Source organism: Oryzias latipes, chromosome 16 (assembly GCF_053564925.1).
Source record: "Oryzias latipes strain Hd-rR chromosome 16, Olatipes_Hd-rR_3.1".
Taxonomy (NCBI): Eukaryota; Metazoa; Chordata; class Actinopteri; order Beloniformes; family Adrianichthyidae; genus Oryzias; species Oryzias latipes.
Genome location: NC_136252.1, coordinates 14410446 through 14426142, shown reverse-complemented (window position 1 = coordinate 14426142; position 15697 = coordinate 14410446). Strand labels below are relative to the sequence as shown.

The following is a 15697-nucleotide window of genomic DNA, read 5'->3' as shown; positions in this document are numbered from 1 at the left end:
GTTTCTAGACCACTTTACAACAACAGGCTTTAAATGAAAAATATATTTAAAAAAAAACATTTTTTAACTGAGCAAATAGAAAACAAAAATGTACAAATTAACAGCAAACAAGCAATAAAATACAAAACAGTAACTTGAATAATACATAAAAATTGAACAAAAATAAGGTGTGTTTTTTTTGTAATTAATGCTTTCAACATGGTTTTTAAAAAAAAAAAAAAAAAAGAAAATGTAAACTTTGCAATCATTAAAAAAACTGACATTTAGGCCAATTGAAACAGACTGCACACCATAAATAAAAATTGTTTCTCATGCAGTCATTCATTTACTCATGTTGGAAAAATAAGTTTATATTGCCAATTTGTCTCCCTAATATACATTTGGTGTAACAACCAATTTTGTCAGACGCATTAAATTCAAAATGGCATTATCAGTTGTGAGGGAAAGAACGTTAGGTTGAATGAAACGGGAAAGGAAAATATAGGGCCCTAGCTCGATGCTATGTAGTATTACCGTAGTGTGACATCATCATTAGACCACAAACAGTTATTGCAGGCCAAATACTTTTAGTGCCTACACCGTCTTATGACCATCAGTTAGTTTACATAGTCTCTAATGCGTCTCTAGTCTGCCCTCCCTCCCCCCTGGCTCACCCAGGAGTGGTTTGTCCTGCCACCCCTGTGTCGAGTAGTTCGTCCCACTCTCTTCGCTCACCCAAAGCAGTCATGTCCCATGCAATCTCATTCCTAACTGAAATGTTGTAAAATTCACGTTTTGTGTCATACATGATGATTTTGTACTTCTAAAATCAAGCTTGCAATTGTCCAAAAATGGACGCCGGTTTTGTCTGTGGTGTTAATGTGCATTATCGAGTGGGGAAGTCACCTTAAATATAAAATCAAATTTTATAAAGTTTTATTTTGAAAGGATAACGGAAGTCTTGATTTTGAAACCAAGACCTGTTTCCCGTGGCTTTTTGCTGCGACATTGACGAACTAGAACTAGAACTCCCGTTTAAGCTTGCATGATGTTGCGGGGGGACGGAGAGGACACGCAGATATAACGGAGGCGATGTAAAAACATGCTGATTGATTAATGAACGTTGTTTTTTTGTGTCAACACAATGCAACAAAGACGCACCACAGGCGGAGCAGTGGAAAGCAGCCTAAACTGGATGCGGTTAAGTGATCGCTGAGTAACACCAAAGGTTATCAGGGCATGGATCGCTGTTTCGTGAACACTGCGGGTCAGAGAAGGTTTAGCTTATTTAGCCAAAAGACACAAGTGATAAAAGCTCATTTTGACAATGTGTTTGTCTAATGTAAAAATCATGTAAATATGTGACTTTCAACTTCGAAAGTGTTGCCAAACTCCAGAAACAAACCAAACAATTGGCCAACCTTTTATTTTTTTGTCCCTTCTTAGCTTTGTCAGGGTTGAGAATAGCTTTAGCTAAACTCTTCTGACAGTTTCTCCATTGCTGTCTCTTCAGCTGTGTGACACAATACAGATCCTACTTTGCTTTGACTCACTTTACATCTAATGTCATACTTGAATCTTTGGCTTATGGTAACACTCACTAAAATGTGAAGTAGGAAGATGTCACACCTGCTGAACCTGTTGCCATGAGACAAAACAAAGGAAAATGACATTTTCCTCTATATTCTTGTGTTATGAAATAGACTGTTTTCAGTCGAATCTCTTATTTTATTTAAAAGAACACACCTCGAGCTGAATTCTTTTTCCTTGACAGTAAGCTACCAGTGAGACTACAAATGTTCTAGTTGCATAAATAAACGAAAACAACATGAAACATGACATATTTAAATAAAAAACCTATTAACATATCTTGTTTTCTGCACTAAAAGCCTTCATTTATTTTCAAAAAACAACACTGCGCCTTGTATTTTGGATTATTCTAGTTCAGTTTACTGATGTTGAAATGATTTTGAGAACTACACAGCACTCTATCAAAATGTAAGCCTGTTTTTTTGTTGTTTTTTTTACAAGTTCCACAAACATTTGGGTGTTATTGTGAGTATGCGAATGTGCTGGGAGTTAGCGTAATAACAGTTGCCTTACATTTGTTTTGGTGTTGCGAACGAGGTTGGGATTTACGGGTTTTGTAAACACACCAATATGGCTAGTGCAGCCAACATGGCTGCCATGTTACAAACAAGTTCTAAAGTTACTGCGAAGGTAGTTAATAGTCTGGCTGATGGACTAACCTCTGACCCTTTTGTTTCTAATATGTGACATAAGTTTGGAAACAGGCCTTTCACTGGTGGTGCGCTTTATAATCCGGTGTGCTGTATATTGCGAAAAATACAATACTTGTTTTTCTTTTTCTTTGCTCAGGCCAGTGTACCTCAACATTTACATCATTTCCTCCAACTGGGAATTTTTCCTTCTTTGCAGCTGTTGCAGCACAACCTTTTCCCTCATGGTCTACTATAACACGTGCTTACTTGTATGAAACTCGGAATGGAAACACATTTACATTTAATTAAACTGCAGAAAAGTCCATGTAATTTGTGCATTATGGCTGCTGCTGCTGCTGCTGTACTGTTCAGACTTTGACCACAAAATATGTTACTGTTAGAGACATTAGCTGCCATGAAGTGATGCTTTCCAGCAACACTGTTCTTGTCATGAGAAGAAGAAATGGGACTTGGGCTGACCAACCTATAAATAGTTCATTTTTAAATTATCCTATTCAGACTTACCTTTTTCTTTTCCAGTTGTTTTTTTTTTTTTCAGTTGTGTTTAAATTCAAAAGTGCTGATTGGCTGAATGACCATGTTGTCAACACATGAGAACATGTTTCTACCCCTGAAGCCGTGAAAGGCTGAACTCATGTACAGAGAGTCTGCAGACAGTGAGCAAGACATCACACGGGGGGGGGGACTATGACTGACTGACTACCTGCTAAGCAATTAGAGTGAGATTAATTGCATATTTGTCACTTCATTGTGCTATTATTAGCCCAACTCCTCTCAGGAAACCACTTAAGTGTAAGTTAATTGATGCAACTACTCTGTAGACATCAGAACTCCTGCTGCACGACGCATCGCTCTTTTTTTTTGGCAGGTGAACACTGAACTATATAATAATTTAGAAAACAGGATGAACAAAAAAAAGATGGATCAGCAAGATACGAAAGCCAGGAAATAGGAGGCGGCACAGAAGGAGAATGTGTTCATGTGTTTGCATTTTTGAACAGCATGGAGTTGAGGTCATGGAAACTTAACTGACTGTGTTTTGGGCTGCGGACAAGTCAGGACATGCCTTCTCACTGGCTGGAATGTCATTTTATCACACAAACACACGCTGTCCACGCACATGTGCACACACACTCTCGTGCACACACTGCCTTGTGCTTGGTAACTAGAGCAGTGGTGGAGTGACCTTGCACGACTCCTCCTGTCTGCCAAAGGAGAAAGAATGAAGAGAAATCTGTCTAAAACCAATTCACTTTCACACATATGAACTTTAAAAAAAACAAAAACATTTGTTGTAATAAAACAAGACCAGATGACCCATTTTTGCTTATCTCTATCTTGGTAGTCGAGGAAGTTGCTGGTTTGAATTCCCATGTTCCCATTTCACAGATCAAAGAAAATGTAGCCGAGATCCTTAACCCATCAAATATTTTCCTCACTTTTAGGTTGCTCTAAATTTCACTATCAGATACCTAAATAAGATCAAATCTCCCCATCTTTGTTCATCTAAGTTGCATGACAGCATTTTCACAATGCGCCTGTTGCTGCAGTAGTTTTAGTGAGCTGTCACAGCTGACAACAGCCATTTTATTCAAGTGAACCACCTCATAATAATGTGAAAAACCCTTGCTAGTTAACTAATTGTCATGTAAAACTATGATAATGTCGTTTTGACACTACATTTCCCCCTTTTTAATGTGATCATCAATATGATAACTGTCAGAGCTCTGTCTCCCCCTCTGGTCACCTGCAGGAACAGTCTCCAGAGTTCTAGACGCACTACATTTCCCAGCAACCCCAGCGCACAGTTTCTAGAAGTCACACACCTTACTCCCATTTAAAATCAGTCACAGTCTACTTAAGCACTGTACTGAGCCACACTCAGTGCAAAGTATTGTTTGTGCCACTCTGCCTGCAGTACCGAGCATCATATTTGGACCTAATCTTCTGATTTCCTGACCGTGGTTTGTCTCTGACTCTGTTTGCCAGCTGCCTGCCCTGGTTCTCGCCTGAATCCTGACTATTCCTGCCTGCCTCTCTGATGTTCTCATGTTCACTACTGACCCCTGCCTGCCTGACCACGATTTAGCTTTGTGGAGTTTTAGCTTAGCTAATAAACCTGGTTGCAATTAGAACCAGCCATCTACCTGTTTTGTTAAAATATTCAGTGCAGTAACACAGCTTAATGCATTTAAAAGCAGCAGGAGCATGCTGTAAATGCTGTGTTCACAACTGGATCAGAATCTTACAGATTAGGTTATGATGGCGCGAAGAAAAGTTGGATTATAGGTGTTGTTTCACAGAGATTTCCAATGGGAAAACCTCTGCATATTTTTTTTCTACATCCCCCTTTAAACTTAGCCCAACTTGAAGGTATTTTTCTCTTTATCACTAGTTATTCAAGTTCTAAACTGACCAATCAGATGACTCGGAAAAAGCATGAGGTGCCCGCTGGCCCCCAACTCAAACATTTGATTGACAGATTCTCCCAAGCCACTTTCAGTGGAAGGGATGTGGACTTCAAACATGCTTGCTCCTGATTGGTGAAAGTAGTTGCCCTATAAACGTTGATTCAGACCGACTTGGACAAATCATGACCAACTGGTTCCATATGATGGCGCCTGTATCGCAAATAATGAAAAAAATGGCAACTGAATTGGCTTGATTTCACTGGAGCCTGAGGTAAGGCATTTTCAATGGGTGACATCACACCCGACTCCATCCTGTTCTCTACATACAGTTCCCTATGGGACTACATATTAAGGGTTTGTGACAACCTGTCACCATCAACATATACCCTTAGAAAGAAAATGTGTTGTTATTTTATATGGAATTCTTTGAATTTTTGTGTAGATTTTTGTACCAACCTCAATGGCTAAATCAGTCGTCTCAAACAGTCACACTCCAAACTCCACTATGTCCAAGACCAAAGAGCTGTCTAAGGACACCAGAAATGCAATTGTTGACCTGCACCAGGCTGGGAAGACTGAATCTGCAATAAGTAAGCAGCTTGGTGAGATTCTGCTTACCATTATTAGGAAATGGAAGACATACAAGACCACTGATAATCTCCCTCCATCTGGGGCTCCCCACAAGATCTCACCCTGTCGGGTCAAAATGATCACAACAACAGTGATCAAAACTCCCAGAAGCACACGGGGGACCTAGTGAATGACCTGCAGAGAGCTGGGACCATAGTAACAAAGGCTACCATCAGTGACACACTACGCCGCCAAATCCTGCAGTGCCAGACGTGTCCCCCTGCTAAAGCCAGCACACGTGCAGGACCATCTAAAGTTTGCTAGAGAGCATTTGTATGATCCAGAAAAGGATTGGTAGAATGTCCTGTGTTCAGAGGAGGGAAAACTCTACTCATCGTGTTTAGAGGAGAAAGAATGCTGAGTTGCATCCAAAGAACACCATACCTGATGTGAAGCATGGGGGTGGAAGCATCATGCTTTGGGACTGTTTTTCAGCAAAGGGACAAGGATGACTAATCCGTGTAAAGGAAAGAATGAATGGGGCAATTTATGGTCAGATTTTGAGTGAAAACCTCCTTCCATCAGAAAGGGCATTGAAGATGAAACATGACTGGGTCTTTCAGCACGACAATGATCCCAAACACACTGCCTGGGTAATGAAGGAGTGGCTTCATAAGATATATTTCAAGGTCCTGGAATAGCCTAGCCAGTCTCCAGATCTAAACCCCCAAATACATTTTTGGAGGGAGTTGAAAGTCTATGTTGCCCAGCGATAACCCCAAAATATCACTGCTCTAGAGGAGATCTGCATGGAGGAATGGGCCAAAATACCACCAACAGTTTGTGAAAACCTTTGAAGACTTTCAGGAAACGTTTGACAGCTGTCATTGCCCAACAAAGGGTCAATAACAGTGTTGAGTTGAATTTTTGCTATGACCAAATACTTGTTTTCCATTTGCAAGCCTCTCTCTTCTTTTTTAAGTGGGAGAACTTGCACAATTGGTGGCTGACTAAATACTTTTTTGCCCAACTGTACAGGCTATTGTCTGTATTTTACTTAGTTTATGTGTGTAGTATTGATTGTACTAATGATTTTACTAATGCTTGTTTGTTCCTACCAAAAAAAATAAAGTAGCCTTGATTTGATTTGATCTGTACCGCTCCCCTTTAGGGCTTGCCACAGTGAATCATCCTGTGATTGGTATATTTGATTTTGACTTGGTTTTATGTTGAGTACTCTTGCGGATACAACCATCTGCATTAAGCCAGACTTGGGACAAGCACATAAAAGGACCAGATTGTGCCCCCTTATGGTTGTATTTTCTTTAAGCTACATGCGATGCCATAACAAACGCGTGAGACAAACCGACTCAAGCTCCATTGTCTTAAAAGGCAAGAATAGTAATAAAAAAGAATTCTGTCTCATCCTGCCTCATCTAAAATAACAGTAATTTGATGATTTTATATTACTGCCATTGAAAACCACTACTTTTATTATGATTCGATTAAAGCATGGTGTTCTGGAGATCCTGCATTAGTGAGCATGTGTCCTGTTGAGCCTTGTAAAATCTCCAGCAAGATAAAATCTATCCACCATCTGGAAAAAATTGCAGTCTGTTACAGTTGGGCATATCTTTCCCTCAGTGAGCAGGAAATGGCTTATTTCTCCTGAGTAGAGCATGCCCCAGCTAGGGAAGTGGCTAACCACATGAAACTAGTGTGATCCTGTCTGTTTACACACAGTAATTTGCACAGGTGAGAGAGCATGGGCTGCCGGGATGAATACAGCAGTGTTGTTTGTGCCCCACCTCAGTTTCTGCCCAAACCAACTGAGGAGGGTTGAGAAAAAAGTCATGAATTGATGTCTTTCATCAAGCCCAGACTAAGATGTGTTTAGGCTTTCAATCAAATGTGTGAAATGAATCTCCAAGTCAAATGAAGTTATTACTGTTGAGAAGATTACTGGAGGACTGGTCATTAAATGTAGGAACGGCATGCTATTTAAAATGTGCTGGGCGCACATGATGCAGTTTTATGACAGCCTCATGAAACTCCAGATAAAAGGGACCTTTAAATGGGAAGTTACCCACAGTAAAGCCTGTGGAAAATGGTTTTAATATTTCCTTCACTTTAGTTCTATGACTGAATTTAATGCTGGAGATAGTACAATGTGTTGTTGTTCATGTTTTATCTCATTAAGGAAAGGATTAGGGTTCCTCCTGGACTTTTCCTTTTTTTCTATGTGTTCTACAGTGATATAAATTCTGAATAATCGCATGTTTTCTGAGAGTCTAAATTCAACCATCCTTTTTTAAATCCTGCGTTAGTCTCTCATTTGGGGTCACGGGGTTGCTGCAACCAAAGCTACTAAAGGGTGAAGGCAGGGACAGGGACAGGGACCTGGACAGTCCACTAGTCCAACATAGTGACAAACAACCACAAACTGGGGGCTTCAATTAACTCATGAAGCATGTAGAAGAAAGCAGGAGTGCCTGGAGACAACTCATGCATGTGAAGGGAGAACATGCAAATTCCACACAGAAAGGACCCAAAGGAAGCATTTCCTTCTCGCTGTGAGAGTTCTGAGCACTGCACCATTGTGCATCCTTAAACCAAACTTAAAAAGGAATATTTGTTAGAACTGTAACATCTGTGATTAAAAAAAAAGAAAGAAAAGAAAAAAACTTGAATTTTGGCAAAAACAAAATTCCAGAAATAAAATGTCACAGCTTTCGGATAAACGATAGAATTTTATAGTCAAGATTTTGAAAAAAAATTAAATTAAATTAAAGTGAGATGAAACAACATAAAAATGTTAAGACCAAGATCTTTATTCCAAGAAAATATAAATATCAGAATTTTAGAAAAAAAAGTGAGAAATTTAAGAAAGGGAATCAAAATGTTGGAAAACTCAGAATCAATATAAAAGAGGAATTAAATTTAAAGTACCTAAAATAAAACATTTAATACTAATCCATAGCAAAAATAATAACAGTCTTCAAAGTTTTCATGATTCCAACATTCATTTTGAAACAACTAAAACACACACACACACAAAAACACATCTGGCTATAGAAATGGGACAAACTAGGACATTGTTTTGTGGATTTTATTAACCGATAGTCAAATGTTTCTTTTTGTAATATGTATTTTCTTTTAAGTAAAATTAACTATGGATATAGACTATTATAGACTATTTTACTTGTTGTTGTTGTTTACATTTCAGCATATCCCTTCAGTGATCTGTAAAGGGGGTTTGGCAGAGATTTTTACACCTGATGCCCTTCCTGACACAACCCTGTATTTTACCCGTGGGGACCGGCACAGGGACACCCGTTGATAGACCAGTTTATAGACTTTTGCTTTTACTCTCTATTGTGAATTGATTTTTCTTTCCTACTTTGATCAGAACTATTTACACATGACATCGCATTCACTGCTATGTAAACTCTAAGGATGCTTTAGGGAGGATTCTGGTGATTTATCATTTTCAACTTCTCTGAAGAACGCTTCATGTCTCACTGCTTCCCCCAAAGTACAGATTTTTTGCTGCATAACAGGATAAGAAAACTTCTTGTGATTGGTTTTAATCCATGACATTAATTTATATTCTTGTTTTTTATTTTTATTGTAAAATTGATGTTAAGGCTATTGTGTTACAAGAAGCACGCAGCTGCGGAAAATTAAGAGAATGTGTTGGAACGCTTTTCATCAAATGATGACATTCAGCTTTGTTGGCATTTTTGCAAAATAAAGAGCCAATTATTTACAGTACAATCATCTTTTCATTATTTTCCGTTTATTCTCCCTCCAAAAACATTTATTCTTTCATGCGCTCTTCCTCTGTGTTTGCTTTTCTCTCCTCGCTGCTCCCCTTTCAAACATTATTCAAGGTTACGTAAAGTTTACTTCATTTTGACTTTCTTTCATCTTTTGCATAACAATTTACCATCCCTCCTACCTCCTGCAGATGTGCCCTCCTCGTGAACTTCTCCACTCCTGTTTACGGCGCCTTCCTCCTCCTCCTCCTCCTCTCGTCCAATCACTCATTCATCCATCATCACTGCTGGGCATTCATCATCGATACAGCCATTCCTTTGGTTTGATCATCCGTCTTTGGCTGCACTTGTTTATGTCTGCTTGCCATGTTGCTTACTGGCTGCCCTTTGTGTTTTGGGCCTATTCTCTTTCAACCTTTTAGCCAGATTTTTTTCTTATAGTTTTTGTTTTTATCCTTTTCACGTCAATGCCCAGTGTCTTCTGTTTTTCCTTTTTTTTTGTTTTTATTTTTTGGCTTTGGAGGCTGATCATATATTATTTCCAAAAAGTTCCAAGTAGGTTTTAGTTATGATTATGCAATTTTTAGCCAAAATCCCACAACGTGCGTCGTTTTCTAGGACATAGTTTCTGCAGAGCAGCAGGAGTTCATTAGATATTCACCTATGCTGGTGCAGAGTAAAGCCTGGCTCCCCTTCCCGTCATCTATCTGTTTATATTCTCTCCCACTACCTTACCAGTGAAACAAAAATGGCGAGCAAAATTAGAGCTATCCAGCCGTACAGTTTTGAATCAGATGCCAGCTGGAATGGGGAAAACAAGGATGATCACGGATCTATTTGAATCGGTTAGTTCAAAAGGGGCCAAAGTCCACAATTGTTCAAAATAGAGATATTATATGTTCTATGGTCTTCAAGGGAAAAGCTATCTGATTATGTACAAAAAAGTCCCAAGTCCATTGTAATGTATTGACTATGCTTGAAATTTAAAATGCATTAAGTGCTAAATTCCTGGACTTGGGCCTCTCTTGTATGGGTTTTGCTTTATCCCATAGATGGCAGCACTAGTTATGCAATATGGCAGCGCCCCTGTTTAATTCAAGAAGGGCCCAAGTCCAGAGACTTTAGTTTGCTAGTCCTCTGAAATTATAAAAGGAAGGTGTTTCATATTATAGCATTTGTAAGCTTTGAACTTGTGCTAAATCTGGGTAAAGTATTAATTATTTGGTGTAGCCTCCCTTTAATCTATGCAATTAAAATCATTTCCTGGAAAAACTAACCTCTTGGACTTGGGCCCCTTTTGAACTAACCGATTCAATTGTCTACAAGTAGATGCATCAGAATGGAGCAGAGCAGGGAGTTTGTGCCTTGCCACAGTAACTTATCTGTCACACAACTTTTTACCAACAGCATTTTTTTGTCTGCAGCAGATTCAGTGTTTTGAATAAAGAAATAATAAGAAATGGAATTTTAAGCTTAATTTTCTTAAAACATGTCCTCCATTAGCAAAATAATGCTTCAAGATCACAATTTTCTGAGTGATTCTTTAAAGAGTAACACAACAGGACATTTGGAGGCTGACTCTACTCGCAACCTAGATTAAAAAAAATGCACACAAAAAAAGGGGGAGGTGGTATGCATCCGTGATTGACAGTGAGGTTAGCTTGAGGTAACTAGATGATCTTTTTATTATTGTCTTGATGAAATAAAAAAAAAAAAAATTAGAAGGTTCAGGAGGCCCGAGCAGGCTGTCTGTCTCTCTGTCTGCCGGCCAGCCAGCGGCCAGTTTGGCGACCACAACGAGCCCCAGCCGTCTTTCGGTGTCGCTCCTTTCGCTCCGTCACCCTTAGAAACAGTCAAGATGGGCGGGGCTTTTATAATGGAGCTGCACAGCATGACTTGAAACTTGTGAAAAGACGTGGGATTTACACCAGTTGACCAATCACAAAATTCATCTTCACTACCTTGTTTCAACCACTAGGGGTTAGGACACAAATGGTTTTTAACTACAATTTCCGGAATTAAACAAAAATTGCCAAGGACCAACAGTCAGCACCTTTAAAGCCCCGTTTGAACAGGTAAACAGCCAAAAAAAAGTTGATTTACTGTCTTGTTACTCTTTAACTTTTTTTAAATCTCATTTTATTTGGTTCATTAGTTCAAATACTTATTTTTCTAGATTTTAATAAACTCGTCTCATTTCTATTTTAAGGAGAAAAACTTAAAAAAAACACACAGCCAATCTTACCCAAAAGGACGTGTTCGACCCTCCCACACATGATGAGACTGTGTGTGGGTGAGAAGCACAACGTGTGCCCTTTGAAGGCAGTCTGAGGGAAAGCACACACACCCAGCCTGACATCAATCTCACATTTCACTATTTATATTTTACAATATTTTTTTGGACTTATTTATGCAGCAAGTCTCCTTCAAATCCTCCTCACACCTTTTCGTCTCGCCGAGCAGCTGGCCTTTTCTTTAGAAAGTGTAAAATTTCATAGACGTGCAAAAATGGAAGAACAAGTGGGGGGGGCGGAGGGGAAGAAACACGGCTAAGGTAATAACCTGGTTTTTGCCTTTAGTTGGTTTTGATTTAGGGGGAGGAAGAGTGTGTCAGGAAAACAGCAGGCACTCTTCTGCCGGCAATTCCACGCCACGATTTTGGAGTGAGCCTGGGGAAGGATGGAGACAGTGTGAACGGAGAAAAAAAAGGTGAACGAAAACAGAGATTTAGATGATGAATGACACCGCATGTCAACAAAAACGAAGTGTACAGACATAGAAAAAGTGAACAGTCAGGGGAAAGAGAAAAGAGGGAAAGGAGGATGTTGATTTTCAATAAATTCTTAGTTATAAGTACAATTATCAACCCAGACAATCTATCAGAATGAGCCTCTATATTAACCCTACATAACAAATCCTATCATTTTTAAAACACGCATTTCTCAGACCCCAATTTCATTAACATGATCCAAACTCCTTACAAACCCATTAAATTCAACTTGTTGCTTGTTTTCTGCGCTGCAGTTTGTCAACATTCCACTAGGGGCAGTAGAGGGCTTTTCCTGCTCATTTCAAAATGGCTGCTTTGCTAATTTTCAAAACTTTAAAGTAAGAATAACTCATCAGTTGTTATTTATTTTTAAAATTACTACTTGATGAATTGAAAGAAAAAAAAATGTATTGATAATTCATTACTATACAGTCACACCATGTTAAAAATGTGTGGATTAAATGTAGGACAGCGGATAAATTAGTGTTTTTTTTCCCTGAACACTTATGTTAATATTAATAAATCCTAAACTAACACTGTTGTGCGCAAAAACTTAATTGATACTATTTATATCTCAGAAAAAAGATTACCTCAAAAATGCATTTTGAGGATTTCATTAAAGGATTTCATTAAACCTTCTACTTCCCCAAAATTTTAATTGTCATCCTACTTTTTGCTGTAGTGGGCTTGACTGGATTAAAATGTATCTTAAAGATAGAAGTTTACACTCCCTACCAGGATATGTTTTTATAATCCAGGCAAATATGGTGCTGTACTTGAAACCAAAATGCAAGGAAAACAATTAGAAGTTCCATTTATATAGCCCGGAACTTCTACCATGCCTTCAGAACACATGAAGAGGTGGTAACAGGAGCTACAGTGTCCATCTATGAGAAGTATTTGAAGCCCAAAAACATGTTATTTTTCCCTATCTGCTATTCATTCTGCAAAGCCCAGACAGGAGTGGAAGCATAGCTGATTTAAACGAGAGGAAATGTGCCAGTTTAGCCTGTTTGTTGCCTACAGCATTGGATTTTGTCTCACAAGTGAATTCTTTTTTGCATAATCTTTGCGGCAAGTCGATTTGCTTTGCCAAAAAGACTCTCCAAATCAGTGAGGATGTCCCAGTTTGCTGACGAAGGAACACTTCCTAAATCAGTGCTCAAAACATTTTTCATTTTGTAGCTTTTTTAGCAGAAAATGTCCGGAGACTCGCATGACGTAATGCTGTTGGTTTTTGACAATGCAAAAACCAGTTAAATCAAGACGGAGCCCTTAAAGCCAAACTAATGACAGGAGAGTTTTCGAAATCAGCAATAAAAATACAGCCAAATCAACATAATGCGCTAATCAAAATCCAGTTTAAAGATGGCCTTTTGTCTCTTCTTACAAGCAAAAACACCTTTCTGTCAACACTTGTGTGATGATCTTCTATGAGTCCAGCAGTATGCAAAAATAAGTAGATCAATAAATAAATAAATAATTACCACAGGAACATCCACTGCTTTGTACACTCTTTTTATTTTGCAGATGATACGAAAGAAACGTCACAGAGAAAACACAGTTCAATCCTATTCGTTTTAATTGTACTTTTCCAGACCAATTGGAAATTAAAAAATACAATACAAAAAAAAAGACTCCGATGACAGAAATTATAGGCAGAGAAAAAAAAAATACCTGTAATTATCAACCAATAGGCCCTTTGCGGTTTTCCACACAATATGTTTTAATTTTTTCTACAAGAAAATTCGTTATTACCTGGATTGCCTTATATATGAATTTGTTCCGGTATTTTCTGCTGTTGATGAGATTCTGAGAGGTGCTTTATATGTCGGTCTTTTTTTTACTGACAAATTTGGATGTAATTGTAAATATTCTAACGCGGCTGACGTGTAGCATGTCGAACTATGCCTATTTCCAAATTTCCACCCTAACCCCTAACTACTAAAAAACTATATAGTGCAGGACTATGTAGTGCCCTGGATATTAAAAGCAATTCGGAAACCATGCTCACTAATTCTTTTTTTTTTTTTAAACATCGATTCCACAAAGTTAAAATCTAATTGATATGAGCGTTTTGTGACAATCATTTATGATATTACTGTGTTCTGAAGATGAAACCGTTGATAGTTTATTGGAAAAAAATATTTGAATTAAAAATTTTGGCAAAAATTGTTCAGACGCAATGCATTATGGTCTATATACGGCAATCCAGTGAGCATCGATGCACAATGGTTTTTCGCAGACTTCTGGGAAATTTCTTGGGCACTTGATTTGGGAATTGTAGATTTGGAGAGCACTACAAAATGGCGAACGCACTTTATACTGCTCTATGTAGAGAGTAGTGAAGGAATACGGACATCGCCTACGTTTTTTTTTTTTTGTTTGTTTTTACGTATAGGAATTGAAGTAATTACAGTAGGCCTAACGTTTTAGCGGTATCAATCTGTGTTTTTTACGTGTTGCGAATAAGGTTGGGTGTTATTATAAATTTGCTAACGCACTGAGTAGCAGCGTGATTTTGTGTGTAGTTTTTTTTATGCGTTACAAAGTTGGGAGTTAGCTTAGTCGCAATAACATTTGTTTTAGATGTATCTGCATTTTTAAATGTTGCAAACAAAGTTGGGTGTTATTGTGAATAGGCTAACACAGCTACTATGTAGCGTGTTAAACTGTTTTATTTACATGTTACTAAAAGGTTTGTAGTTAGTTTAATCAAAGTAACATTGGTTTTAGTGGTATCAGTCTATTATTTTACATGACTGCAAATAAAATTGGAAGCTTCCAGTTGTTGTAAAAGCAATTCGAACACCATGCTCACTATTTTATTTTATTTTTACGGCGGATATTACATCATTGATCTCAGGAAGTTAAAATTTGATTAACATGAGCGTTTTACGTTATTTATGAGTCCACTGTCTTCTGAAGCAAAAAAACGATGAGTTATTAAAAAAATACATTGAAATCCTTTTTTTTTTGTGCAAAAATTGTATTGTATATTCGTCTGTCTAGTAAGCATCGATGCACACCAGTTTTAGGGCACTTGATTAGGGAATTGTAGATTCGGACAGCACTACAAAATGGCGAACGCACTATGTATGGATTAGGGAGGGAATTTGGACGTAACCCTAGAGTTACAAAAAACACATTACTCTAATAAAGTCTGACCGACTGACGGATTTATGAGTCTTTTGTCACTTATATGGCCTCATATATGCCTTACAGTATGGTGTGCCTCAAAAATAGACCATTCATGGACAGTGGGCCTTATAATCCTAGAGTGCATAAAACACATTTAGACTGCAAACTTCTTTTTTTTTTTTTTTAGATACAAATTTTTTTAAAGGTTTTTATGTTTATATGAATATTCCCTCTTACAGCTTCCTATATTAATATATTTTTTCACACCCTCCCTGTTATATTTGCACTGCTAGCCTTACATTTGTATTCCAGGAAAAATCGTATTCTACATGTGTTGTATAAGCAAAATGACAAAGTAACTTTTTTCTGCTAAATAACACAATGATATTTTCTTATATCATAAATTCTGATCCTTTTTATTTTCACAATACAGAGTTTTTGGTGGGTAAAAATATTCTAATCTCTGTGTCACTGAATGTCATGAAATAGATCATGATCCCAAATGTTTTCAATCATTCATTCATTCAAGAGTTTTTCATGTCGGCTTCCTTCTGCTCAGGGTCATGAGGGATCTTGAGTCTGTTGAAAGTGTTGTCAGGTAAGGTGTGGATAAGGTTTCCCCTGACAAAGGCACAAAAAAAGAGACTCATTCAGTGCATAGTTGATGAATGCAACAAAACTTTTTTTTTTCTTTTTCCAAAGCCCAGTTAAATAAAAAATGACCTGCCTTTGCTGCATATTAGCATTCAAAAAGGCTATATGGTGAATTTGTGCGCATTTTACAAGCTTCTGAGCTGCCATTGA

The 15697-nt window shown here is 37.9% G+C and overlaps 1 protein-coding gene across 17 annotated transcripts in view; it reads right to left on the bottom strand.

Annotated features, from left to right (window-relative positions):
• LOC101157968 (uncharacterized) overlaps positions 1–15697 on the bottom strand; it is a 197254-nt gene that overhangs the window by 55648 nt on the left and 125909 nt on the right. For 4 of the 17 annotated variants that reach the window (XR_002291942.3, XR_013648304.1, XR_013648306.1 and 1 more), the window contains one exon: positions 13255–15514. The exons of 12 other annotated variants lie outside the window; for them this stretch is intronic. Coding sequence is in view for 1 of the 5 variants with exons in the window: in XM_078933321.1 (XP_078789447.1) it covers positions 15418–15514 (97 nt within the window). In the remaining 4 variants the exon portion in view is untranslated. Of the gene's footprint in view, positions 1–1906; positions 15515–15697 lie in introns of those variants that run through there. One more of the 17 variants, XM_078933321.1, reaches the window with a different exon arrangement.